Source organism: Rhinolophus hipposideros, assembly GCF_964194185.1.
Source record: "Rhinolophus hipposideros genome assembly, chromosome: 9".
Taxonomy (NCBI): Eukaryota; Metazoa; Chordata; class Mammalia; order Chiroptera; family Rhinolophidae; genus Rhinolophus; species Rhinolophus hipposideros.
Window position 1 is genome coordinate 3,938,875 of NC_138055.1, and position 26,488 is coordinate 3,965,362.

At 57.9% G+C, this 26,488-nt stretch overlaps 1 protein-coding gene across 1 annotated transcript in view; it reads left to right on the top strand.

Annotated features, from left to right (window-relative positions):
- PHF21B (PHD finger protein 21B) overlaps positions 1-26,488 on the top strand; it is an 84,183-nt gene that overhangs the window by 34,981 nt on the left and 22,714 nt on the right. The window contains exons 3-4 of the mRNA XM_081059030.1: positions 23,557-23,649; positions 25,412-25,762. Of these exons, the coding sequence (XP_080915156.1) occupies positions 23,557-23,649; positions 25,412-25,762 (444 nt within the window). The remainder of the gene's footprint in view (positions 1-23,556; positions 23,650-25,411; positions 25,763-26,488) is intronic.

Below are 26,488 nucleotides of genomic sequence, written 5' to 3' on the forward strand. Positions count from 1 at the left end.
CCCACAGGGAACGTCTGAACACCGCTCTGACCTTTGAAAGCACATTCATACCCCTTCTCTCCTTGAGTGGCACCTTTCACTTGGGGTGATGATGACGACGGCCGTTACAGTGGCAGCCAAGAAAGGCTCGGAGAAACTGTGCTTCGTCATCTTGGGGCCATCAAACCCAGCTCTCTGGTGAGGTCTTCAGAGCAGGCACTTTCTTTCCGGGTAAAAACAAAAATCTGTTGGCATGGGGACAGCAGGAGTCGCCGTGTCCTCAACACCCTGCGTGTCGTGTCCTGAAACTGTCGAGTGTGACAGTCACCTTTACTCATCAGTGTGTCTCCTCTCTGGGCCACTGCCAGACAGTGTGAAAATAGGCTCGGTGCCCAGGCTCTCAGGAGAGGTCACTACTCATTGTCAGATGACGAGAGGGCTGGGAACCCATTTCACAGCTGGCAGTGTCCCCGTGCAGGGGGCACTCGGCTTTGAGTCAAGACCTTGAATCTGTTGCAAGGTGAGACCTGAGGCCTGGGGCCCTGCACCCCCAGACCACGCGCTTTCCTCATCTGCAGAGTGGATGTGGCAATGGCTGCTTCCAGGCTTGCTGAGCGAACCAAGTGGCCATGACAACACTTCGTAAACCACGCAGCCCGTGCGCTCTAAGGAACCACGGTTAGCGTTGTCGTTGTGGTCCCCTTGGTGGTTGGAAGCAGAATCCCACAGCGTGTGATCCATGCTGGTGCCAGTAGGGGGTCCTTGGGAGGCCGGAGTCCTCTGGCCACATGGCGAGTGGGCTGTCTTCCTCTGTCCCCCCACCTCTGCCCACACCACTGTTCTGTGAAGTACTTCACCCATTTATGTACCCATCCAATGTCAAGTGTCCCCAGTGAGCAAGACACTGGATCACATGTGACCCAGCTGGTATTACGCTTCTCAGGAGAAACAACCAATAGGATGGAGGCTTCACACACACACACGTGTGTATGTTTCTATGAGAGATTTATTACAGCGAACTGACTCTTGCAGTTATGGAGGCTGAGAAGTGCCAAGGTCTGCAGTTGGCAAGCTGGAGGCCCAGGAGAGCTGCAGGTGTAAGTTCCGGTGTAAACGCCGGAGGCGCGAGACCCTAGAAGGGCTGATGTTTCACTTTGAGTCCGAAGGCAGGAGGAGACCCATGTCCCAGCACATGCAGTCAGGCAGGAGGCGTTCCCTGTTCCTCAGCCTTTTTCTTTGTTTAGGATCGGATGGGGCCCACCCACACGGGGGAGGGCAATCCGCTTTACTCAGTCTACAAATGCGAATTTTAACCTCATCCAGAAACACTCAGACACACCCAGAATAAAGCTTGACCAAATGTCCAGGCACCGCTCAGCTCAGCCAAGTTGACACATAAGATTGACCATCACACAGCCTTTGAGGAGACAGACCTTCAAAAGAGCCAGCAGCTCCAGGCCACGCAGGGCACATTTCCTCGTAGGGGCTGGAAGCCTGGAGAGCCACAGTGAGTTCCAGCGGGCGGAGGAGCCATGGGGGCAACTGGAAAGGGAGTGGCCTTAGGCCTTGAGTGACAGGAGGGCGGGCTGTGTCTGCATGATGTACCGCGGCTGCCGGCGACTCTAATTTAGGCAGTGAGAGAACAAAACAAATATGTGTTGACATAATCTTTTGAAGCCAGCGTTTGACACTGAAGTTAGTTAGCTGTGGAGGCAAGGTTGAGGTTAGTTAGCTAGTTAGCAAGGTTAGTTAACAAGGTCGAGGTTAGTAGGGTCAGGACAACTGGAAATAATCAGCAGGACATGGAAAAATACATCCGGGAAGTGGGCCCCTTGGCTCGTGGAGGACTCGGCATCCAGGGTTTTCTCGGAAGGTGGGTTTTCGCAGGCAGATGTTTGTTTAGCACTGACTATATACCAGGCCTTGGGTGAGGCATGGGTGCACAATGATGGATAAATAGTGCCCTTGGAACTCAGGGTTGCCTGTGGAGGGGTGTGTGAAGCTGGGCACACAGCGCAGCCTCTGAGACGCTGGTCGGCTGTCCCTGCACAGAGCCCCTGGGCCTCCCACTTCCCGGAGCTGCCCTGGCTTACTTCTGACTCACCCCCACCTGCCTTCACCCCACTTACACCCCATCCCTGCGTCTCCCTGGACACCCTGGCCTCTTTCCTACCTCCAGTCTTAAACCATTTCTCTCCTGGGATATCTTTTTCTCCTGTTCACCTGTGGGCCATCCATTCATTTTTTAGGGAGCTTTGGGGGGGGGGCGGTATCTTCCATCTGGAGCACAGTTAGAAGAGCGGAGAACGGACTCAGTGGGGTCATCAGGACAAAGGTGTGGAGGCAACAAGGGGCTCAGAAATGAGAGGCTCCATAGCTGAAGCATAAACACAACGCAGGAGCGTGAAAATTGGATCCGGACAAAAGGCCACCATTTGTAGACTGATGACCCGGCAGAAAGATTCTCGGTGCCTTGTCCTGAAAGGGAAGCAGATAGTCAGCAATCATAGTACATTCAGGGGGGCTTCTAACAAGGAAAAGACCAAGACAGAGAACAGATTGAAGAGGATGAGGAGGCCATGCAGGAGGCAGGAGAATCTTCCAGAACCTTTTGTCAAAATCCTCCCAGAAGTCAGGCAATATCCAGTATCCAGGAGATCAGAACAGGCTCTGGAAAGAGGAACTGCCAGTGACCAGCAAAAACCACTGGAAAGAGAACACATGATGGTGGAATTGAATCATCAACAGGCGGGTTGGGAGAGCCCTCAAAAAGTAGAAAAAAATGGTCAATGGAAGGGAATGGATAAGAGAAATTAAGAAAATTGGAGGATCTCTAACTGACTGCCAGGAGTTCCAGATAAAATGGGGAAATTTGTAAAGCAAGACCGAAGAAATAGGAATGTACTCCGTAACTGCAGGGCACAGGTTTCCAGACTGAAAAGGCCTTCAGAGTTCTCACCACAATGAGGGGTCCACACCACACATCACCTTGAAATTCCAGACACAGGCTTTGAATATGGGGAGCGGGAAAGCATGGTCACTAAATGGAATCTGGAAGCCAGAGCTGCGTGCTCAAAATGCCAGCAGGTAACCCAGAATCCTGCTTTAAGACATGAGGCGCCTTGGAACTGTGTGTTCACCGGCTGGCTGACTCTCAGAAAGCTCCTGGGTCAGATGGCCCACCAGAACAAAGGGATTAGACCCAGAAAAAATGGGATCTAAGAGTAGGGGAGCGGCCCAGGAGGTTCAAGAGAAAGCCATTCAGGTTGGAGCAAGAAACAAGCTTCTAGAAAAAAAAACAACTGGCACCTGGTTATTTATACAGAAGAGGGCTTTGTAATTCAATCAGAGAATTGGGGGGAAATTAGCAACAGGATATTCAAAAACAAGCCAATGAAAACTCAAGAAAGAAAAAAGTTTGTGTAGGGGAAGGAGGGTGGACTACCGTGTTTCCCCGAAAATAAGACCTAACCGGAAAATAAGCTCTAGCATGAGTTTTCAGGATGACATCCCCGGAACATAAGCCCTGATGTGTCTTTTGAAGCAAAAATCAATATAAGACCTGGTCTTATTTTCGGGGAAACACAGTATTGATGTAGCTGCATCATTTAAATACAAATAAAAATGAATTTAAATGCTCCCCTTGGAGGCAGCCTGGAGGATGAGAAGCGGTAAAGCACCCATGACGTCACACACTAGGTCTTCCACGCAGACTAAACAGTGAACTGTGTGTGTGACCGTGCTTTTAAGGTTTATCATGTAAATAATCGGGAAGAAAACTTCTAAGAGTCAATACTTGCAGAGTACACAATCCGGTTCTTAACCCTCAAAAGGGCTCAACACATACTGGTCGGCTGTGTTCTCAGCCTGGTGTGTGGAAAGGGTGGTCCCTTTGCACCAGAGGCCAGGGGCCAGGCCAGGCGGCGGCTGTGGGCCAGCGGAAGCGTCCTGGGAGGTGGGCCTGTGGGTTGGGGGCAGACCAGGGAGGAGTGAGCGCAGAGGGGAGGGCTGTGCTCAGCGGTGGCTGTGGACCGCGGTGGGGACAGCAGCAGCCACCAGGTCCAGTGGCCCCCGGGGTACAGTTCCCACCGGTGGAAGGAGGACATGGCGTGAAGCTCTTACATGGGGTGATGCCGTTCTCAGGAGAGCCCTTCCTCCAGTCCCAGCCCCCGGGAGACCAGGGAGGGAGGTCAGAGGACCACTGCTTGGCATGACCACCCTTCTCTTATTTCTCTGTTTCTAAAGAAGGCCTAGTGAATTCCAAGAGTGGGAACCACGGCCCTGGGTGGGCCCAGCAGCCCCGGGGCAAGCTCCCTGCTGCCTGCATCTACCCCAAGCAGCACATGGGGGTCCCCCCAGGCCTCCACCCCAGACAAATCTCAGTATCTCTGCCATTAAACAATGGCTGAATTGCCACCTGCAATGAGTAAATTAAATATTGACGATTTCATTGACTGTTAGATTTAATTTGGAGCCATCTTGCTGGGCTGTAATGGGGCTGGAGATGACTTACTCTTTAATCCTGGCTGTCATCCCGTTAAGAGTTGAGTAATGAGGAAAAGATGTACTTGTCGGGGCGAGGAAGCCCTGACTCTCGGGCCCGGGTCAGGCCTTCGCCCCATAAATTTGGCGTGGGGCGGTTGGGGCTGCTTGCTGGACAGCCCTCCTCTTTGTCCTTCCTACTCAGCTCCTCCCCCAGGTAACATTTAGAAGCCTTGCTTTGTTTCCCAGGGGGGAGCCTGGGTCTCTGGCTGTCCCGGCGGCCCTGGGGACTTTGCTTCTCGTGAGGTGCAGGCCGCATGTGTTCAGTGCCGCTTGCTGGTGCTGTTGGGGCTAAGATGCTCGGTGCCCTTCCTTGCAGGCTCCTGATGCTGCGGGAAGGAGGGGCACCTGGCACCGGCAGGAGCTCGTGGAGCTTCGGTCACTCTCCTTATCTGCAATGTTAACAAATAGTTGTTGAGTGCTGACCATGGGCCAGTGTCAGTTCCAAACACCGTCCATGTATCTTCTTGCTCAGTGGTCATAACCGCTGTGTGAAAACAGGTCATGATTGCCCAGATGGGGAACTGAAGACCAGAGAGGTTCAGGGACGTGCTGAGGTCACACAGCCGAGGAGTGGTGACAGAAATCTGAGCCAGTGCTGACCAGGGACCGAACCACCACCCTCTGCCCACTCAGGCCTGACCCAGCTGGGGTGTTGGGCTGTGAGTGGTCCACACTGTGGGTGCTCTGGCTTAGTTGTGGGCTGGAAGCGCCATCCAGGCCACCCGCCCTCCTGCCCCTCGGCACTCTGTCCCCATGCTCCATGCCTCACACCTCCTTGCCTGGACTTCCCTTTTCTTCTCCCTGGGGAGCAGAACCCCATGCCGTCAGTCATGTTCTGCCCCATTCCTCCAAGGCCCAGTGCCCGGCCTCCAAGAAACTGGCCCCGCAGCTGCCCCTGCAGTCAGGCACGATGGCTCTTCATTACTGTCCCAGGGCACATGCCTGGGTCCAGTGGATCTGGTATCTGAAGGCTGGTCTAGCCAGTGCAGCCGCCTTCTTGCTGTGTGGCCTTGAGCAGGTCACTTCACCTCTCTGAGTCTATTTCAAAAGATGTTAATATGGGTAAGAATCCTTAGCCCACACTATTGCTTGGTGGAGTAGCTGAGAAGGACTAATAGTAATAACAGCAGCTACCACTTACTGAGCCTGTGCTCTGTGTTGGAGTTTGTCCTGGCTGTGTCACATGCCTTCTCTCTAGTCCTTACGAAAGCCCTGCCATGTACACGGGGGGAAATCAGGCCCAGGGGGTTCTGTGTCCCTCGGGTATTGAAAGACAGTGCTGGGTCTGTGGGATCGCTCAGCCCAGACCCTGAGTTCCATCGCCGCGTACATGGTCCGCGCTGCCCTCGTCTAAAGGTCCCAGCCCCCCAGATGGAGCCTTCTCTGTTCCCAGCTTCCTCGGTGCCACTTAGGTGTTTGCATTCACAAAGCGAGGCCCCCCTCTGCACATCCTGCCCAGGACGTGGCAGCCAGCCTGGGTTCTGACTTCACTGGGTTTCACAGTAGCTGGTCAGTGGGTGAGCTGCCCCTCTGGCTGCCCGTCTGGGGCCGCCTCTTCCTCCTGAATGCGGTGGCTTTGTTTGACCTTCCAGTGGCCCCTAAATCACGACTGGCCCCAGAAAGAAATACACCCGCCACACAGGATACATGCGATGGAATGCTGGACACTTCATTCTTGCTTAGCTGAGGTGTTGACAGATGTTCCTGAAAAAGGGCCAGAGAGCATGTCTCCTCAGCTCTGTGTCCCTTGGGGCCCCTTTCGTAGCTCCGTAACAGCCAGTGCAGGGGACAGCAGCCGTGGACAGTACGGGAAGGGTGGCAGCACCGTGTCCCAATACAGCTTCATTTGGGGACACTGAAAGGTGACTCGGAATTTCCACGCAGCACAAAGTATTATTCTTCCTTTGACCTCCCCCCTCTCCCCATTTAAAAATTCCTAGCTGTGGGTCATACAGACCATGGGCCAGAGTTGACCTGGGGCCATAGAACCAGACCGGCCTTCCAAGGAGCTGAGCCGTCCTTGTTAAACACAAAAGGAGCAGATTCTGATTCAGGTTTTCTCATGTTCTCTCCCTGCAGGGTCCACAAGTGTCACAAGTGTAGTGGGGGAGGGTGGGAACTGACGGGGTGACTTGAAAAGGGGTGTTGTGGCCTTTGGCTCATGATGGTTTTGTGATGTGCGTCATCATATCCCGGTTACTCTGTAAACCTGAATAACCCAAGAGAGGCCCAACGGATGTCTGCAGTGAAACGGGGGGAATGCAAGACAGCAAAGTGTGCCAGGACTTAACACAGAAATACAGCCTTAGGTAGCTCAGGTAGGCTGGGTTGGCGGGAGGGGGCAGCTGGGCGCGGGGGCCACAGGGCTTGTTCAATCACTGTAGCTGTTTATCGAGCGCCTCCCTGGATGAGAATTCAGGGCTCAGAGCCTAACTGAGCCCCCTGCACACAGGTGGGATTCAGAACAGTCACTGAGCATCTCTGACACGAAGGTGTTCAGGTCCAGAAAAGAGAGGGAGGGAGCAGTGTGTCGTGGTAGCCACAGATTCTGTCCGACTGGGAAGTAGTGAGCAAGCACTGGGCTCTTGCGAAAGTATTTTCCGAGGGGATTTGAAAAAAAAGAAACGATAGCTATTCAGTGCACTCAGAAGAAAAACACCTTGACAGCACTCTTAAAGACCCCTGTTGGCCTCCCAGGAAAATGGACCCTTTCAGGGGCGGGGGAAGCACTGTGGGTCACACGGCTCTGCTGTCGGGTCCTGAGAAGAACCTTGTTGGATGGACTGAAGCTGAAGGATCCCTGACTCCTGGGAGGAGTGATGCGGGGAGGGTGCCTGGCTGATGGGGGAGGTGGCACCTTCAGAGCCTTTGCTCCAAATTCAATAAGACGGATTCAGGGATGGGAGCCAGCCCGACCCAGTGCCAAATCCACACACCTGGAAGCTGCAGGTCTCAGGAGGTGGCTGGGGGCCTCCCCGGGGAGTCTCCTCCTTCGCAGGAAGCCCTGCTCCAGTGCCCACCAGGACGCACTGGAGGAGAAAATGTTCAGAGATATTGACTGTGCTGAAAGATCCACTCCAAGGCTGGCATTATGTTGTGAGCAGAGAGACGAATTAATAAATTAAGCAGGAAAAATAAAAAAAAAGGGAACATGGGAAAGTGAAGTGAGCGCAGCTTAAACCCAGTGGAGCCTGTGACTGGTTGGGTTGGCATGAGACAGTCCCACGGAAGCTGCTGCCGTGACATTTTCCAGTTTGGTTTCTAAATTGGTGGAGCTTGTGCTTCAAAGAAAACAAACTGGGAAACCACACCCAGAGCTAGCAAGTGCCTCCTGTCCCGGGGTGGGCCGTCAGACCCACCGGAGCGTCTTTGGGGTCCTCTGTCTACATGGAGGGTCCTGTGGGGACCTTCTCGTCTGACTCCAGTGTGTGTGGGCTCCTGGCACCCTGCCCTCCCCAGGCTGCTGGAAAGGAAGCCCTAGGTGTCTGGAATGGGGAGGAGCTGAGTCTGTAGGGCGGCTTCCCGAGGGCTGACTGTGGGGGGCCCTGAGAGTTTGCAGTGTCCCCCAGACTTCAAGCTCACTGTGTCATGGAGTGAAGGAATGAGTGAGTGACACAGGCCGAGGGAGGGCAGTGATGGGCAGAAGGCACAGCACCTGGTGACCAGGAATGCAGCGCCTTCCCACCCCCCTGCTGGCACTGGAAAGTTCTGGTCCCATTGGGAGGCCACAGCCCTCTGGGAACCCCAGGATTTGGGTTCATCCAGGCTGGACCCCTCATGCTTGTCACAGCTGCCAGCCGAAGTCCAGGAAAACGGGCCGCTTACACTTCCCATCCTGCCAGCAGTATTTGGGGGGATCTCAGAGCCCCATCACTACCTGTCCCCTGCCCCCCACTCAAGCCCTCCGGATGGCGCTAATTTCCCTGAGGCTCAGGTGCACAAACCTAAGTGGGGTTTGGGGCCAGGGCCTCCAGCGGGGAGCCAGAACCATGCTGCTGGCTGCTGTCCTGGGTGCTGGCCTCTGTCCTGGGTGCTGACCGCGGTCCTGGGTGCTGACCGCGGTCCTGGGAGCTGGCCCACATTCATCCTGGGAGCTGGTGATTCCCCAGGAAGAAGAAGCTTTGTAAACTCGGCTCATATTCGAGGGTGGGAAGGGCTCAGGTTCCAGGTGTACGTCTGCATGCGAAGCCCTGAACCTCACATCGAGCTGCCCAAGTGAAGTCGCCTCATTTCACGGGGGGGAGGGGTACAGGCCCCAGGTAGAGCCGCAGAGGCGCCTGGGTCAGGCCCATGTCCCCCACTTCCACTGGCTCCTGTGAATGCCAGGTTGTCCATTCTTTCTGGGGACAGCAAAGAGCCTGCGGGCTTCCTAACATAAGGAGAAAGATGAGGAAATAATTTACAAGTGAACTAGAGCTTAATAAACCCCAGGACTTCCGAAGCACCGCACATGCTCTGGGAGCCTTCCCACTCGTTTTATTTAAGTGCAGTAACCCGAGGAGCTAGTCACCTCATGGTCACCAGCAATTTACAGGCAATTCAGTCAGGAGAAGGGAGGGGGACAGGCTGTTCTCAGCACCTTCTAGATGCGTAGTCAGCCCCTTATGCAGAAATCTTCTACAAGGTCAGCATACTCTCCAGTTTATGGAGGAGGAAACTGAGACACGGGGGGGACACGGACCAAGGTAAGAACAAGTGTGTGACATGAGGGTCCTGCTCTGCCTGACTGCAGAGCCTGGACGCTGCCTTTCCCCAAGTCCTTCTTTCCATGTCCGTGACTTTATTTCTAGCTTCAGAACATCCCCGCCAAGTGGGCTGGCAAGCGGTTTGTTATTCCTCGAGTCACACTCATCAGGAGTGTGTGACCACCCGGCCCTGTGGACGGTCTTCCCAAGCAGACATCCCCATGGTGTCCCATGATGCACGGTTATTGATGGGGGACCCAGAACGTGCCGGCCTGACCCCGTCTCACCGGCTTGCTGGTTGGCAGCAGGGTTCAGAGGCCGGATTTGGGGCCATGTGTGGCCGCACATTTTACGTGATGGTCAGTGAATTTCCTAGCTCTGCTGATGCCTGCCTGTGAGTCCCCAGTTTGTCCCCTCACTGGGGCACTAATGCAGACGTGCTGTTCATGGCCGGGTCTTAGCCAGGTCCTCCCGGCCGCCCACATGATAGCTCCCAGAATCCAGAGGGTCTTTAGATAACTGGGGAGGAAGCACGGCTTGCGATGGATTTAGAGGTGAATATGACGTCAGAGGCTGGAGTCTTGGTGCTTCCCAGTGTGGGTGACCAGCCCCCAGGAGGCCACCCGGGCACCTCACACCCCAGAAATGAGATGCATGTGGAAATGAAGCTTATTTCCCTTGAAGAGGTTTTCAGCTTCTGCACAGAGCACATTCGCTGTCAAAGTTCTAACAGCCTGATAATGCAAGCGCTCTATCGACACTCCCTGATGCTTTGGAAAGACGATGGTTGGGTGCACAGCCCTTCGCAGTCTGCAAAACGTCCTCCCAACCCACACTGCACTTGATGCTTACTGGACAGCGGTGGTGTAATTCCCATTTCACAGATGAGGAAACAGAGGCTCACGGGCTCAACAGGTTAATGACAATGAATAATAAGTAAGGGGTCAGAGGACCCGGAGCCCTGCACACCCACCTCCAGGGCTCCCAGATCGTTCCTTCATGGAGTCAGACCCTTCACATCGGACCTCAGTGATCGAACACTCCAGCCGCACCCCCATCATACATTAGAGAGCTGAAGTCCAGCCAGGGTAAAGGGTTTGCTGGACTTGAAGCAGGCCCCTGCACACCCACCCCCTGGCTGTTCTAAGATGTGTGTAGCTCCCTGGGAAGCTCGGGTGGTCCTGCCGTCCACATGGCTGCCCCTTGGGTCTCAGCCTTTGGGTCTCAGCTCAGAGGCCAGGCTTTGTCCGAGCTGTGGGCACCTTCCTCCAACCCTGAGCCTTTGAGGAGGGTTCTCTGGGCCACGTGCCTCTTAAAACAGTCTAGAGCAATCACAGTCTTAGGTCAGGCTGCCTGGTTCAGACTCGGCTCCCTCCACCTTGCAGCTTGGGCATGTCTCTAACCTCAGTTTCTCCATATGTTGAATAGGGATGAAAACAGTACTTTCTCACAGGTAGTCATGGGAATGAAATCAGCTGCACCTGTCTTGGGCCTAGACCAGGGTTGGACCCAGGAGAATTGGTCAGAGTGCCCGGTGCCCTGGTGGCTCTTCTCTTGTCCCTGGGTTCTATGCTCTGGGGTCCTGGTGCTGAGGGTGGCCCTCCGAGGCCCTGCCAAGCCTGGGAAGCTGGCAGGTCAGTCCTCTTCCTTCAAATGCTGCTAGCTCACCCTGTCCAGAGACTGGACTCTGTCACTAAGCCCCCATGGCCAGACTTGAGAAGATCTAAGCCCTGGGTTGTCTGCCTCTTTACTGAGTCCAGCTGGGAAAAGGAAGCTGACCCCTCAGATGGTGCCTGCACAAGTACAGGTCCTGAGCCGGGCCTCCGAAGCCCTCCTGGCCCCTGACTCGCTGTCCCTCTGTCGGCTACTCCCTGGGCCCCCAACGCGACACTCAGTGCTAGGCCTTTGCCCATGCGGTGCCCTTTTCTTTCATGGTCTGGCTCACTGTCACCTCTGGAAAGGTGACAGACTCCCTCTGCCCCCACACACAGAGGGCGGACGGATCTGTACTGCACTGAACGGAGCTCCCGGAGGACAGGGCTTCTCCTAGTTCATCTCCACGTCCCCTGTGCCTGGAACAAAATGCTGAATGAATGAACCGATGGAGGATTGTCCCCATCAGCAGGTCTGTCCCCAGATCGATCGAAGGCCCACCTGCCGCCCCTGTGCCTGGCACACAAGTGAGCAGTGCAGTGCTTTGAACGAGGGAAGGCATCCAGCTTGAGGCTTGGAGCGGTCGTGCTCGTGACTTTCGTCCCCTCCTCCCACCCCGTTAGCACAGGTAATGGAGTTGGCTGCACGTCACCATTTTACATACTGTGTCCATCCACCACAGGGTCAAAGAAATGAGGCGTTCTCAGCTTCAGTGGGGAGCTGTGATTTTCTGGTCTTTCCACCCCTATGATAAGCAACTGAAGTGAAACCAGAGCCGAAGGAGAGGGGTGGGGGCTGAACTTCCCCCCGGGTGCAGGAGCAGGACGCTGAGTCACAAAGGTCAGGCTGGCCGGACCCACTCCTGAGCAAAGGCAGCGCCACAGCAGCTGAGGTCACCGCGGAGCCCGGCTGGCACGTGCCCAGTGCTGTGCCACTCACAGGGAGGCCAGGACACGGGAGGGAGCCTGGGTGCCCTCCATCTCCCCTGAGGGTCTCTGGAATTTCCTTCCTGTGTATCACAGGCTCAAAGCCGAGGGACCCTGGGCAAGTCACTCAGCCCCTGTGGCCCTCTGTTGCCTCACGTGTGGAAGGGAACAATAATTGTGAGCACACAGGGTTCCTGGAGGATTAATCAGGTCTGTGTGATACACGGCAGAGGCTCAGTAATTTGTAATTGTTACCATTCAATAAACCCTCTATTCATCAACACATATTTGTTGAGCCTTTAAACATTAGAACAGGCTGAAGTTTAGAAATCAATATGTTATTGTAAATTAAAATTAAATTCCACAAATGCCAATAAGTTGGCTGCCCCTCGCCCCTTGCAGGTGGAGGTGGTGGCCTCCACCACAGCCCACGCTTGTCTTGTCCACCTGGAAGGGTGAGGGCACTGGGGTGCCTGCCCCACACCCAGCCTGGCTGGAGCGAATGCGCCGGAGAGGTTGGTCCCAGTGGTGGGGGGAGGCCCAGGAGCCCTGAGGGCCGGGCCCGCCAGTTCCCTCAGCAGGTGGTAGGGAAGCATGGGGTGTCCCACTGTGCCCACTACGCGGTCCTGGCCAAGGGTGGGGATCATGGCCGAGGGTGACCCCACTTTGCCCCCAGGGGCCTGAGTGAGGGCCAATCTGATGGGGTCCCTCTGGGCTGCCCGCCTTTGTCCACACACTGTATCCCTGTCTGCAGGAGTGTGCAGGGACGAGCCCACGCAAGGGGGGTGTGAGGAGCCTGTGCTTCTGTTCAGCTTGAACAGAGGGACCCCCCACGGGAGAGCCGGGGCCCCACCTCCCCGCCCGTCCACGCTGTCCTCAGGCAGCCCCACTGACCCGGGTGGCCTCCTGGCTGCCTTGCACCCCACAGCGCTTCTGCCTGCGTCTCCCTCCGGTTGTCCCTCCTAACTTGAGACCCCAAAATCTGAAATTAAAATGTCCCTCCATCCTTTTGGGCCCTGCTGCTCAATGTGGCCTCACGATTCCGACTTATGAACACGAGGATGCAGGCGGACACACCTCTGCAGTGCTCGTAGCAGGGAGGAGGAGGAAGATTGGAAACGTGGGTGCTGGTCCTTAGAGCTGTGCCGGCTGCGCTGGGTGCAGGCTCGCCACGGAGTTGAAGAGCTGGGCTTCGTTTTGGAGCGTGGCCAGAGGCTTGCAGCAGGCCTGCTGGAGGCTGGCTGCGGGACGGGGTCCTCTTGCCAAGAAGGGCTGTGAATAATTTCTTAGTGATCTAAACGCCCGGCGCCGGCCAAGGCTGGCCGTGTTTTAAGGACCTCTGCATCTTCCCTTGACTGTTCGCTTTTACAGGTGGGGAAGTTGAGGCTCAGAGTGACAGTGGCTTGCCTGCACCCCACCCCTCAGCCCCTGCTGTGCCTTTCTTGAAGAGGGTGACTTGTCTTTTCATGTCTTTGTCTCTCCATCACCCAACTCTGGGCTCGCTCTGGGTTTGTTAATGACTCGTGTCACCCTCCTTCTTAAACCCCCCGGAGCTGCACAGGTCTCCATGCCTTCTCACTCATGTCACCTGTGTCCCCCCAACCCCCAAACCCCTGTCACCTCCTCCTTGGACTCCCGGCCTCCATTTGTGCAGCCTCTGGTCCGTCTCACAAATCCCAGCTGTCCCTTCACTGCCCTGCTCACACCTCCCCCCAGATGCCCTGTCACCTGCACCATCACACCCTCTCTCCCCGGGGTGACCTCTGGAATGCTTGGACCCTGTCCCCACGGTCCTCCCGGCCCCGGCCACGTCCCAGCCGCGGCCCCTGTGGCCCTGTCTTCTCCTGGGTGTCCCTTGCCATCGTAATCTGTGGCAATCCTGCCCTAGAGTGTCCTGTCACCTCCCCGTGGGTTCCCACTGAGTTCTGCACCCAGTCCTGTCAGAGCTCTGTTTTCTCCTGGGACGTCCTAGGAAGAGGCAGGAGGCTGCAGGTGATGGGAGCCCGCTCTGCGAGGTGGCCTCCTGGAGGTGGCACCCTGATGGACATAACTGGGAGTATCCACTCCAGGGGCAGCAGGTTAGCCGAGTAGTTGTGTCGCTGCCGAAGGGCTGGGGGTGGGCAGGGGTATCAGCGTCGCCCCCTCCCCCGTGGGTGCGGTCTGCACACCGCAGGCACCCCTCCCACTGCCCCCCTTTTCGTTTCTCTCCATGAGGCTGGAGCTGAGGCTCTTGCCTTTCTCTTAATATATAATTTTTTTCTTTGAGGTATAATTTACATACATTGAAATTCACGGATCTTAATTGTACTGTTTGATGCATTTTGACAGTTGTATATGCCAAAGTGACTTACACCCCACCCGAGATACAGAACCTTTCCCTCCCCTGGTGGCCGTGGGCCCCTCCCCAGGCAGCCCCTCCCCCAGGCAGCCCCTCCCCCAGGCAGCCCCTCCCCCAGGCTGCCCCTCCCCCAGGCAGCCCCTCCCCAGGCAGCCCCTCCCCCAGGCAGCCCCTCCCCCAGGCTGCCCCTCCCCCAGGCAGCCCCTCCCCAGGCAGCCCCTCCCCCAGGCTGCCCCTCCCCAGGCAGCCCCTCCCCCAGGCTGCCCCTCCCCCAGGCAGCCCCTCCCCCAGGCTGCCCCTCCCCAGGCAGCCCCTCCCCCAGGCTGCCCCTCCCCCAGGCTGCCCCTCCCCCAGGCTGCCCCTCCCCCAGGCAGCCCCTCCCCCAGGCTGCCCCTCCCCCAGGCAGCCCCTTCCCAGGCAGCCCCTCCCCCAGGCTGCCCCTCCCCCAGGCAGCCTCTCCCCAGGCTGCCCCTCCCCCAGGCTGCCCCTCCCCCAGGCAGCCCCTCCCCCAGGCTGCCCCTCCCCCAGGCAGCCCCTCCCCCAGGCTGCCCCTCCCCAGGCAGCCCCTCCCCCAGGCTGCCCCTCCCCAGGCAGCCCCTCCCCCAGGCAGCCCCTCCCCAGGCAGCCCCTCCCCCAGGCTGCCCCTCCCCAGGCAGCCCCTCCCCCAGGCTGCCCCTCCCCCAGGCAGCCCCTCCCCAGGCAGCCCCTCCCCAGGCAGCCCCTCCCCCAGGCTGCCCCTCCCCCAGGCTGCCCCTCCCCCGCTCCCTCACCTCAGGGAGGTCTGCCTGCTCCTGCACTGTCTGTCCTTCCTGTCCATGGACCTGTTCAGCCATTGGCCTTTCAGTGTCGCTCTGTTTCACATCGGGCTTTCGAGGATCCTCCCTGCTGCTGGCTCACAGGGGCGCCCGGCGGAGGGGCACACCTGGCATGGACGCACCTCAGCGCGTTTGTCTCCAGTTGACGGACATTTGGGGTGTTTCCACTTGCTGGCAATGCTGCTTAATGCTGCTCTGAACACTGGTGCGCACGTCGTTTTGAAGACGCGTTTTCATTTCTCTTGTGTCAATACCTGGGAGTGAAATTGCAGGGGAAGGGCGAGGGCTCAGGTGTATGTTCCTGAGAAACGACCAAACTCTACTCCAAAGTGTCGCACCGCCCCCACCCGTCCCCTCCGGCAGTTTGTAGTGAGCCTGAGCCGCTGCTCCTGGGTCCTGGCAGAGCCCGGCCCCCTCACGCCCTCTGCACCTGAGCTCGCTGGGTGTCCCCTCTCTGCTCAGCTGTCAAGCCTCCTTCCTCCCTGGCACTTGGTCCTTCCCGGTTTTCTCGTAGCCACCACTTTTCTCCAGTCCCTAGAAAAGTCTGATTTTTATTCTGTCTGGGTGTATCTCCTTGTTGCCCGGGAGGAAAAGGTCTGCACGCAGCTGCGTCCTGACCAGGAGTGGAAGTTCACGGCTTTTGTCTTTCACTGGGATCGTTCCTGGAGCACCGCTCGTCCAGTGGAAACGGAATGTAATTTTAAATCTTCCAGTAGCCTCGTAGCCCAGAGTATCCTAAATGTTATCCTTTCAACAGGAAACTAAGTTTGTAAACTCTGAATGGGGTAGTTTACCCTTTTTTCATACGAGTCTCTGAAATCCCACATGCATCCTACACTTACAGCGAGTCTCGGGCCAGGGTACGAGCCCTCGCCCGCAGCAGGTGGCTGTTGGAACGAGAACGCAGAGGCGGCTTTGGGGCTGTGGAGAACGGAGTTCGGATTCAGACTCTGCCTCTGACAAGCCCCTCCACCCGGCTGAGGCCTGGTTCCCTCATCTGTGGCGTGTGTGTGTGCGCCGAGGGGGGGGGTGCGCAGTGAGAACACGAGCATCACAGGCCAGGGAGAGCGGTGGCCCTCGCGGTGGCTGGGGACCAAGTGCTTGTGTCTCCCACCATGTGACCTATGCCTGTGGCCACATGACAACCTGCCCTCCCCCCACCTCCCTCAAGAGGACGGACCGTCCTGGGGACATGGGGAGGCGTAGGTGGGTTCTGGGTGGCAGTCAGCGTACGTCCGCACAGCACCTGCTGCAGCCAGCCTCGCTCATGTCTTCTCACCTGTGCTCAGGTGGGTCTGAGCGAGGCCGGGACACTTCCCTGAGGTGCACGAGCAGAGCCCACTCAGCATAAAGTGGGCCTGGCGTCCTGTTGTAGAAAGCGAGGCTGAGACAGGGGCTTTCTCTCCTGCAGAATGAGCTTGCTCGCACAGTGCTGGCTTTGAGGTGCAGCGGTGGGGGCCACCAGAGCACCTGACGTGCAGTGTGCTCGTGGCCAGGCTGTCACCACTCCTGTGGCCCCGCCATGCTCCCTGCCTTCGCCCTGGGTCACCTCAGTGTCAGGTTCAGCTCTCTTCCAGTGACCTGCCTAACCATCTCCCCTGGGCACTGGTGGCCCCGTCACAAACGTCAGGAAACTGAGTCAGGAGATGAGGACACTGGTCCAGAGTGACCGATGTGAAGGCAGCATGAAGACTGTTTCCATTTCGCCCGAGGGACACCTGGCTCTGCGGCCCCTCCCCTCCTGAGCTTGGTGTGGTTCCTGCCGCACGGGGCACGTGCACAGAAGAGTGACATCTGTGATCCCCCAGCCATCATCTCCCAGTCCCTAAAGTGCTGCCACCAAGTGTCACGATTCCCTCTGCCCTTCAGGGGACAGGCCGGTGCAGGGACGCGTCTCTGAGAGGGAGGTATGTTTATTAAATGCCTCCTGTGTGCCGGGCACTGTGGTGGCTGGGACATGTTACCCTGTTCTGTCCCAGCCCCCCTGCAAGTCTGAGATGGCCGTGCTAACCCCGCAGGGAACAGGAGCTCCTCTCTGTGTGTCCTCCTTTCCTCCCCGAGTCCCCGTGTCCTACTACAGGACGAGGTTGGGAGGGGTAGGGTTGGGTCTTGGGAGGACTGTCCACTAAAGCTGGAGGGCCAGGTCACTTCCCCTCCCTCGTTGTCCTGAGCTGCATGTGGGGGTCCTGAACTCATCTCACAGAACTGTGGAAATCCCACGGACACACAGGCTCTGTCAACATCAAACACCCTCCCCTTCCTTGTCAGCGGGACCCTCCCGTCCACTCCGTCCCCACTGGCTGAGTGCTGTCACGGGTTCACAGCGCAGCCCAGCACAGACTGGATGGGGACCTTGCCTTGCTTCCATCTGTCCACACGGCCTGGCACGGGGTGGTCGTGCAGTCAACAGCTGGGGAGTTTTGATTGGTGCCAACGGGTTCAGAAAATAGTGGGGATCTAGTCCTGTTTTCCTGCCTGCTCAGGTAATCAAACCAGGAGCCAAACCTTGCGTGGGCTGCAGGCCCTCCTCTGGGGGCGCCAGGAGCCCCCAAATTGCTGGGATGTTCTCCCTCTTGGTCTGGGGGGAGACGTTTGTCACAGTCCATTGAGCTGGACACTCAGCCCCGCGCCGTTCACTGCAAGTAAATTGCACCTCAGTTTTACACTGGGGGGTCCCCTTTGGAGAGCCAGGACGCTGGGGAGAAGGGCTGCCCTCCCCGTCACCGCCTCTCCCGAGTGAGGAGTGCGTCATGGACTGTTAGGGGGCTTCCCGGGGCGCCGTGCTCATGTGTGCCCCTAAATTAGATTCCGGGCCGTCAGAGGAGGCAGGGTGACGAGGACACGGCCAGTGGGAGTGCGTGTCAGCCGCTCACACGTGGAAATTAGATTTCCTAAATGACTGTTTATTTTGCGGAGGTCCAGAGGTCTGTGGGGGCAGAGGCCGTCAGAACCACTCCCATCGACTGCATTTTATAATCACTGCTTTGCTGTGAAGACGTGTGCCTGGGGGTAGTGGCCTTGGGACCCCAGGGCCCAGGCCGTGGCTCCGGGGCCCCTGCCGAGGAGCAGACACACGCTCCCCAATCTCGGATAGCGGGGAGCATGAGGTGGGGGGGCAGGCAATCTGTGGGGACCAGGGAATAGGGAAGGGCATGAACCAACCATTCCATGCTTTCCCTTGCCCCAGGCCCCAGGGAGGCAGCCCCTCTCCTCTCCCGGCAGCCCTGGGGACAAGCCCACACCCTTCCAGTACCAGCTGCATGTTCCAGGGGACAGATTAGAGGGATGGAAACCAGCCCCAGGGTCTTCCCAGTGGCCTGTGAGGTTCCAGCCCAGCCCCTGGGTCGCTTCACCCATCCTTCTCCAAGACTAGAGGCTGCCTGGCCTCCTCCCAAAGGGCCTGGGTTTGAAGAGATGACCCCTTCAGTGGGGGTGGGGCAGCCGGCTCTCCTGCCTAGCCAGGGGCTACCACCCAGAACACCCACATGACTTTGGACATGCCTTGGGGGCAGGGCCAGCAGCGAGGTGGGTGGTACCTCCCCCTCGGGAAACTGGAGCCCCCCTGCCAGTGGCCTGGATGGGGGATTCCACAGGGGTCCTGACTGGCCCCCTACCTCCCCCAGGCCAGTTCTCTCTCAGACATACAGTATTTGTTTCTCAGTTGAGTTGATGTGACGTGGCCGTTTTAGCTGGTCTCATGGACAGTTCCACCACAGAACTCCGAGGCTGCCGTCTGTGGGGACGTTTGCAGCACGCCCCCCGCCCCTGCCCCACACCTGTGGTTGTCAGACATTTGTGGCGTTTTTTGCACAGCCCCATGGTCACAGACCCGAATCCTTAGAGCACGATGCCATTTAGAGTGTGTGTTTCCTACTAAATAGCGTAAAATTACACCCTTTCAAGTTAATTAAACCACTTTGCCACACTGGGGCCTGCTGAAAGGGTGTTTGAAATGTCAGCGCAGGGTAGCCACTGTGTCTTCGGGGGCTTTCCGACTAAGAACGGCCTCCCCCGCAAAGACTTCTGCGTTGGTTAAGTGACCCTGGGCAGCCCGCCTCGGCTGGCCTGCTTGGCCAGGGTCACTGGGACCCAGCTGGGCTGGAGCACCTGTGCCCAGCAGCCGGGCAGCGACCACCTCCTACCGTTTTCCCCTCAGTGCACTCGTAAGTGGGTTTGCTTTGAGCGGGGCCGTGTGCAGCCTCCCCGGGGCCAGAGCTTCAGAGAATGATTCCCCTTGTGGGGCTTGAAGAAGCCGATTTTGGAAGAGGACTCTTGTTTTAAAGACCCAGCATTCGGGTCTCCTGAGAGACCCCTGGGTGTGTTCCCTTCTCCCAGGAACTGCCATGACTGGGGACCGTCCCCGAGACCCTGGGAGAGAGCAGGATGCCCATGGCAGGGCCTGGTGTGGGTGCCATGAGCAAGACCCACAGCCCATCCTGGGAGGGAGGTTCTAAACAGACCTCTGCACCTCCGGGGGTCAGTCGGGCATCCTGCTCCTGCAGGGAGACGGCCGGCCTGCAGTCCATCCTGTCGGAAGAGGAGAGAAGGCGCCCCCGGCCCCCCTGTCCGATTGTCACCACATTCAGTCCTTGGTGTGCATTTGGGAGTAGAGAAGCCAGCCATTGGGCTGACTCACAGGGCCCCTGCGCCAGGCACCCCCCCACACCCCGTCCTTGGAACAGGGAGGGTGGTTCTTGCTCCCGCTGCTTTAGAGGTCAGGACAGGGATGTTTGGCGTGCTGCAGCCTCGCCAGGGATGGGCCCTAGGGACGTGCCGTGCCACAGCTGTAGACACAGACGTGAGCGGGGAGGAGCCCCTGCTCCTCCCAGGGGACGGGGCAGCAAGGCTGGTGTGCGTTTCCCTGGGGTTTCCTGTGCCCCCCAAAGCGCCCCTGATAGTCCTTGTGGACGTGCATGGGGTTAGTGGGAGCCGACGCGGGGCACTGAGCTGGGCGTCACGGCCGGGCCTGCAGGAGCACGCCCGCAGCACGCGGAGCTCTGTCGTTCCCACAGTGGCAAAGGCGGCAGGCGGGTTTCATCTGTGAATAATAAACGGGCTTCACACGACAGTAAAAGTGGTGCTTACGTTACATTAATATTTATGGGCCCTGAGTGAGGCTGGAGTGTGGTTGTTGTCTGCCCCACACTGCAGTGATTCTACAAAGACGCAGTCGCACAGCCGCCCGGCTCATGCAGGGCCGAGCGTGGGGGGACAAGGCCGCCTGCCCCTCGGGTGTCCTGCGTCCTTGGAGGCCTTGGGTTGCTGCCCCACTTTCCTCATCCAGGTTGGAGGCGGGAGCCTCGCAGGGTGCGGGACGCAGGAGCCCCCACTCTGGTCAGCTCAGCAAACCCTTTCCCAGCCAGTGGAGGGCTCCCTTCCCTGCTGTCCTTAGACCTGAGCCCAGCACTAAGGACCCCACAGTGAGCGGTCCATGCCACAGCTGCCTTGACCAGACCCCTGTCCAGTGTCCCCCTCTGGACACCAACCTCCCAGACAAGTTTAATCAAGGTCACAGGGAATGTGCGTGGATACAGGGCACTCAGGAACGGGGTCCTGTCCTCCCACAGTCAGGCTCCCAGGTAACTCCTGCCTCATTGTGCATCGTGCAGGTGGGGCCCCGCCCCCGAGGTCAAGTGAGGAGAGCGACTCGCGTGCCCTTAAAAATGCTTGCCTCCCTGTGGTGTAGCCTCATTCCACGGGACCGCTGTTGTGTGATGGTGTCAGCCCCTTAAGAGTCGGTGACCCGGCCTCCTCTCCCCCTGCACAGCCCGCACCCCCTCCTCCTCCCTGAGCTCCAAGTCCTGAATCCTCTCCTCTGGCTCAGTCTCAGCCCAGGACTCACCTTGAACCACAAGGATGTGTGTGGGCACCTGGGCAGGGAGTGATGCCAAATCTGCAGGGACATTGGGGATTGAAGGCATGGGAGCCCCAGGGTCACGCCTCCCCCCACCCAGATGTCTGGCCTTCCCAGCTGGTGGCCCCGGGCTCAGGGGTCTGGTGAGAGCCAGGCTCTGCCGTGGGCTGCCCACTGGGCAGCGGGCAGGACCTGCTACCCCGGGCCTTGGTGTCCCTCGGCAGAGTGTTCAGTAAGTGTGACCGCACCCCATGGCTTCATTTAACAAAACTCAATTTCCACTGCCTTTCCCATGGGCTCCGCAGAGACTCAGCAAAGCCAGGCCGAGCTCCCGCCCCGGCAGGCGTGGTGCTAAACCTGCCGGTGGACGGTGCCTGAGATGCGGTAGAAGGTGTGACTGCTGCTGTCGCCCTTGGAGGGCTTTAGGGGCTGACCGTCAGGGTCAGAACGGACTGGAACAAGGCAGAGTGGACTCTGGCTCAGAATGCCGCGTGGGGGTGTCCTGTCCTAGAGGCCAGCCGTCCTGAAGGCTGGCTTTCTGTCCGCATCAGGAGCACATTTACATGGGCAGGACGAGGCCACTTCAAAACCCCTCAGGTTTGTTTACACCCATGCCAAGAGAACCACTGGGAAGGTGGCTCTGGGAGTCTGGGTCGCTCAGCACAGGAGCTGCAACCAAGGCAGGAGGTCAGGGGGCAGGTTGACACGTGTGTGGGGAGTGGGCAGCGGTGGAGCTGGCCCTGGCCTGGCAGCCTGTGGGGCAGTGGGATACACTCCTACTGTGTGGAGTGGCTCTGGGTGACCTTGTGTGCAGGTAAGCAGGGGGAGCCCTCACCCCTGCCCCTCTCATTCCTGAGCTTCTGCTGAGCAGGGTCCCCAAGTTAGACCCTGGCCCTCCTTGTCTGATGGCGTCCATCAGATATTTCACTGGCCTCCTGCTCCGACCAGGATCTGGGCTGGACTCCAGGACACAGGGGCCTCAGACCGGGCCCTGCCCTCCAGGAGCCACCGTCTAGCAAGAGAGCAGAGAGTAAAAGGCCAGTTCTGTTCCACTGGGTCAGGGGCTGGGCTGGGAGCAGCCGTTTTGATGCTGGGCGCTGCCCGTCCTGCTCACCACCCCATTCCTGGGCCAAGACGAGAGCCAGCCGGCCACTCGGGCTGCTGTGAGATGTTTGCTGGATGAACGATGGAGCGAAGGGATCAGAGGAGGGCATCTGTCCTCTGACGGGAAGAAGCCGGACACACGGTGTCGCCGGTTTCCTTGCTACCCCCCTCCCGGAGCACTTTGAGCACCTCGGCACCAGAGCACTTTGATTTTGGGGAGAGACAAGTCCGTACGTTCCATCTTAGAGATGGGAAGTGGGCGCTGCAGAGCACATGGGACTCCCCAGACCTGCCCCACAAGCAAGGGGCCACTCCAGGATTGGCACCTGGATGGGCCGAAGCTGAGATCCCGCCTCGTCCTGCCCCGAGAAGCGGGAACTCTGTCTGTGACAGATGAGGAGGCTGGCGCCACACGCAGCGGGTGTCAGCCAGAATCTGAGCCCACCCCAAGCCCCGCTGTCCCCACCACAGGTACAGTCAGCCCCGACACCTGTCCCCTTAGCGCCTCCCACCTGCCTCGCCGTGTCTGAGGTCTCCGAGGCCACCCCAGGGATTCCACCGATGCAGGAAAAATGTGAAGTTATCTTTGACTTTTATGGCCCTTTTTCCCCCCTGTAAAAATGCTTAGAGCTGTAAATGTAGTCATAAGGAGCTCATTTATCTTGACAAAAGTGCAGCCATAAACTATCCGGAGCTCATGAAATAGCCTGAGATGTTTTCTGCTGCTATCGATAAATTCCAACACGGAGCAGAGAGGTCAGCCCCTGCCAGATAAAGTGTCTTCTCAGCTTGTTAATTAGAGGCTTATAAGGACGCAGAAGAAGAACACAGTCGGGCGTGGGCCTTTGAGACAAGAGAAGCTAAAAGATGGAGATCGGAGGGTGTCCAGAAACCCATTTAGCACAGACGGAGAAGGGACAGTGGCTGGGAGGCGACCTCGGTGTTCCAGGAGGAACCCCACCATTCGACCCTAAGGCGAGAGGCCAGGGGACCCCACGCGGCAGCTCATTCATAGCAAATTCCTCCCCAAATACTCTGGGCTCTGACCCGGGGAGTCACCCCGTCTTCCATGCTCCTCCTAAGATGCTCCTTAAAGCATAGTGGGGCGTCTGTGTCCTGGGCAGCGGTGGACATGCCGGTGTCGGGTTGGGTTGGAGTCAGGCAGTGTTGTACTTCATGGAGTCAGCTGTTTGTTCTGCGGACGTCCCACAGGCCTGGCGGGTTGTTTCGTGGTGACTGACTGTTGAGAACAAGGTCAAAGCAAAGCTCCCGTCTTTTTCCCCCATTGGTGGAAACGCCAGTACGTCTGCTGAATGAAAGACTCAGCAGCTATGGGAGTGACGTAGGAAGATACAGCGACATCGGGAAATCCTACATGCAACCTGAAGTGAAAGTAGAAAAACGGGTGACAGAATTCTACGTATAGCGACATAAAATTTTCACTGTAAAAAAAGGAAGCTAATGTGCATTCTTTTTCTTTCTCTAGTTTCCCAAATTTCTTGTGTGAGTATGTGTTACTTTTGTGAGTAAGAGCTAAGAATTAAAAGTGCAGAGCACTGTTAGCTGCCCCAGCTGCCTGCCCCTGCTCGGCCAGGCTGGTGGCCGACTGCGTCCCGGCCTGGGTCCCGTCTCAGCACTGCCCTCCCCTGTCTTCCAGGCTTTGGGAACCATCACTGCAGTGCCTGTCACGGGTCCTCAGGTCAGCTCCTTGCAGAGGTTGGCCGGGCAAGGAGCGGCAGTGCTACCTCAGGTAAGCCGCCCATGGGTGGGCCCCAGGCTGTGTGTGTCCGTGTGTCCTGGCGGTCTGGGAGCCCAGACCCTCAGCACTGGGCTGGGCAGGACCCCCACGCTCTAGGAGTCCCTTCCCTCTCCCGTCTCCTCTGCCCGTCCTTCAGAGACGTTCGGACCAGACCCAGTTTTTCACACAGTGAGGAATTGTGAAATCAATTTAGTGGGTAATGACCGGGATTATTTTTTAATGGAGTAAACTAGGCTGGACTGGAATAGAACAGAAAATAGCAAGACGCACCATAGCTTCGTCTCTTGAATAACTCATTTCTGGACTGGGTCCTAAGGTAACGAAGATTTTACACTATGGGGTCACGGTCAAAAAAGTGTGAGAAACTCTGGACGAGATGATTCATTTCGGGAGGCAGCACAGGTGCTGGGCCAGCTGCCCTGGGTTCCGCCCAGGGCCCCTGACCAGCTCTGCACTTTGCACAAGTCACCTGGCCTCTTACGCTCCTGGGCTGAGTGCCCTGGGTCAGTGCTGTTTTCCTAGGCGTTCTCACTTGCACACGCACCCTTCACTGGTGACAGTCCGAGGCCCCACACGCCTCTCTCCACCCCAGCATGTGCCCATACACACAAACACGCACACACAGGCACATGCTACCTTCACAGTCGCTCATCAGGGCCTGTGTACCGTCCCCCCAACCTTCTTCCTCTCACCTTGCTGACCCCCTCCCAGCAAACATCTGGACTTGCCGTTAACTTGGCGGCCTCCAGGCGGGTCAGCTCAGGCCAAAAGCTGCCCAGTGCACACCTGGTCCGGCTGCTGTCTGCTGCTGTCACAGGAGGCCACACGGGGAGCAGAAAAGCAGCCTTTGGGTTGGGGGGCAGCCTGGCAGGGACCAACCACAGCCCAGAGAAAGAGGGGGCACAGGGCAGAGGGCAGGGAGGACCCCTGGAGGCTCCGGCTGGTGGAGGCCCACTCAGGTCTGCCCATATCTCTGATGGCGCAGGCTGAAAGGTCATGAACTCTGGGGTCCCTCAAATATGTTTTCTCCATGAGGCCCACACATTTGGGCCAAACCTTGAGCCCCTGGTGAGCTTGTGGTCACAGTCCAGCCCGTGTTCTGGGCCCGGCTTCCCTGCAGTCAGAGCCGATTAAGTAGCAGTAGCGGCCGGTGCAAACCAGGGTGTGGACAAACCCAAACCACCGGGGAGGAGCTGGCAGAGCACCGAGCGGCCCTCCCTGGACGTGAGCCAGAGGCCACAGCTGCGGTCCTGCTTGACCACCACTCACCCCATCTGCCACTACTCTTCAGAGGCTGGGAACAGCAGTCCTGGAGTGGGCCACCATTGGCAGCCGAGGCCGGCAGAGGCCAGAGTCTCTCTGAGGTCTTCCACACGCAGACACAGCGTTGGCGTCGGGCTCTGAGCCTGTTGTCAGAGGGAGCTTGCTGCTCTGCGATGTGATGTGGATGGAGTCCTACTCAGACTCTCCTGGGACCCATCCTCGCCTGATCCGCCAGTGCCCTCCTCTGGTCTGCGCCGTGTAATCTGAGTTGAGCCTGGAGGGACTCGGACCCAGAGAGGCCCCTCCTGAGCCCCGTGGCCAGTCAGTGCCCGCTTAGGGTGCGGCAGCCTTGGCTCTGAGCCAGGTTATGTCAGTGCCCATGCTTTGTCCTCCCCGAGTCCTGGCTCTGCTCAGGGCTGCCCCTGCACCATGCCTGGTGTCGCCCCGCCTGTGAGTGTGTCTGACCGTGCACATGTCCCTCTCTCCCCAGGTTAGGCCAAAGACTCTGATTCCAGACAGCCTCCCCGTCACCCCGGGCAGGGATCTGCCCCCCAAGCAGCCCCCAACATTCCAGAAAGCCACCGTGGTCAGTATCAAGAACCCCAGCCCAGCCCTCCCCACTGCCAACAACACCGTGAGCCATGTGCCAACGCCCGGCAGCCAGCCCCAGGCCCTTGCCGAGCCCGCCGCCATCACCTCTTCTCTGAGTAGTGCCGGGGTGGCCTACGCCATCATCTCCACCGCCCCCAGCAATGCCGCCGCCATCGCCCCCAGCACCGCCGTGTCTGTGGTCAGCGACAGCGTCAAAGTACAGCCCCTTCTCATCAGTGCCGACAACAAGGTGAGGCTGTGCCCTTGGCCTGGCTTCGGGTGTGCCCACACACCTGGGAGGGGAGGCAGCTTCTGACGTGGGCGGGGCAGGAAGAAGGACCGGGTGGCAGAAGGAATGAATGGGGTATGTGGGAGCAATCGAGGGAGTGGATCGACGCATGAATGAATGGGGGGGGGTATAAGGAAATGATCAAGTGAGTGAATCAGTGCATGAACGAATGGGGGTACAAATAAATGGGTATGTGATTGAAAGAATATGTGGCTGAATGAATAATGCCAGTGGGAAAAGAATGATTGGTCAGTGAATGAAGTAATTCGTTATGAATAGTTAATGAACTGACAAGACCTGTGGCCGGACGGCTGGCTGGAAGGGAGCCCTGGATGCTGATGGGTGTCTCCTGCTGGAGTCAGGGGGCCAAGGACTTTTTTGGACCCCAGGTGCCTGAATGGAAAATCTGTGACTTCTTGCCAAGATTTAAAACTAAAACTAAGATCCTCTCCCTGTTTCCCTCCAAGCAACTTGTGACTGCTTTTTTGGGGCTGCATAGAAAGTACCACTTCCTCCCTTGTTCCCAACTTGGGGTCCGCCAAGCTGCCTCCCTCTTGTTTATGGCCGGTGTTCCTCCTACTTCCCAGCCTGGGGATGTTGGCACTCCTCTTTGAGGCAGCCGTATGTTTATTGCATACAGTATGTGTCTGGGAGTATTATGCTCTCGAGCCCTCCCACGCATGGCTG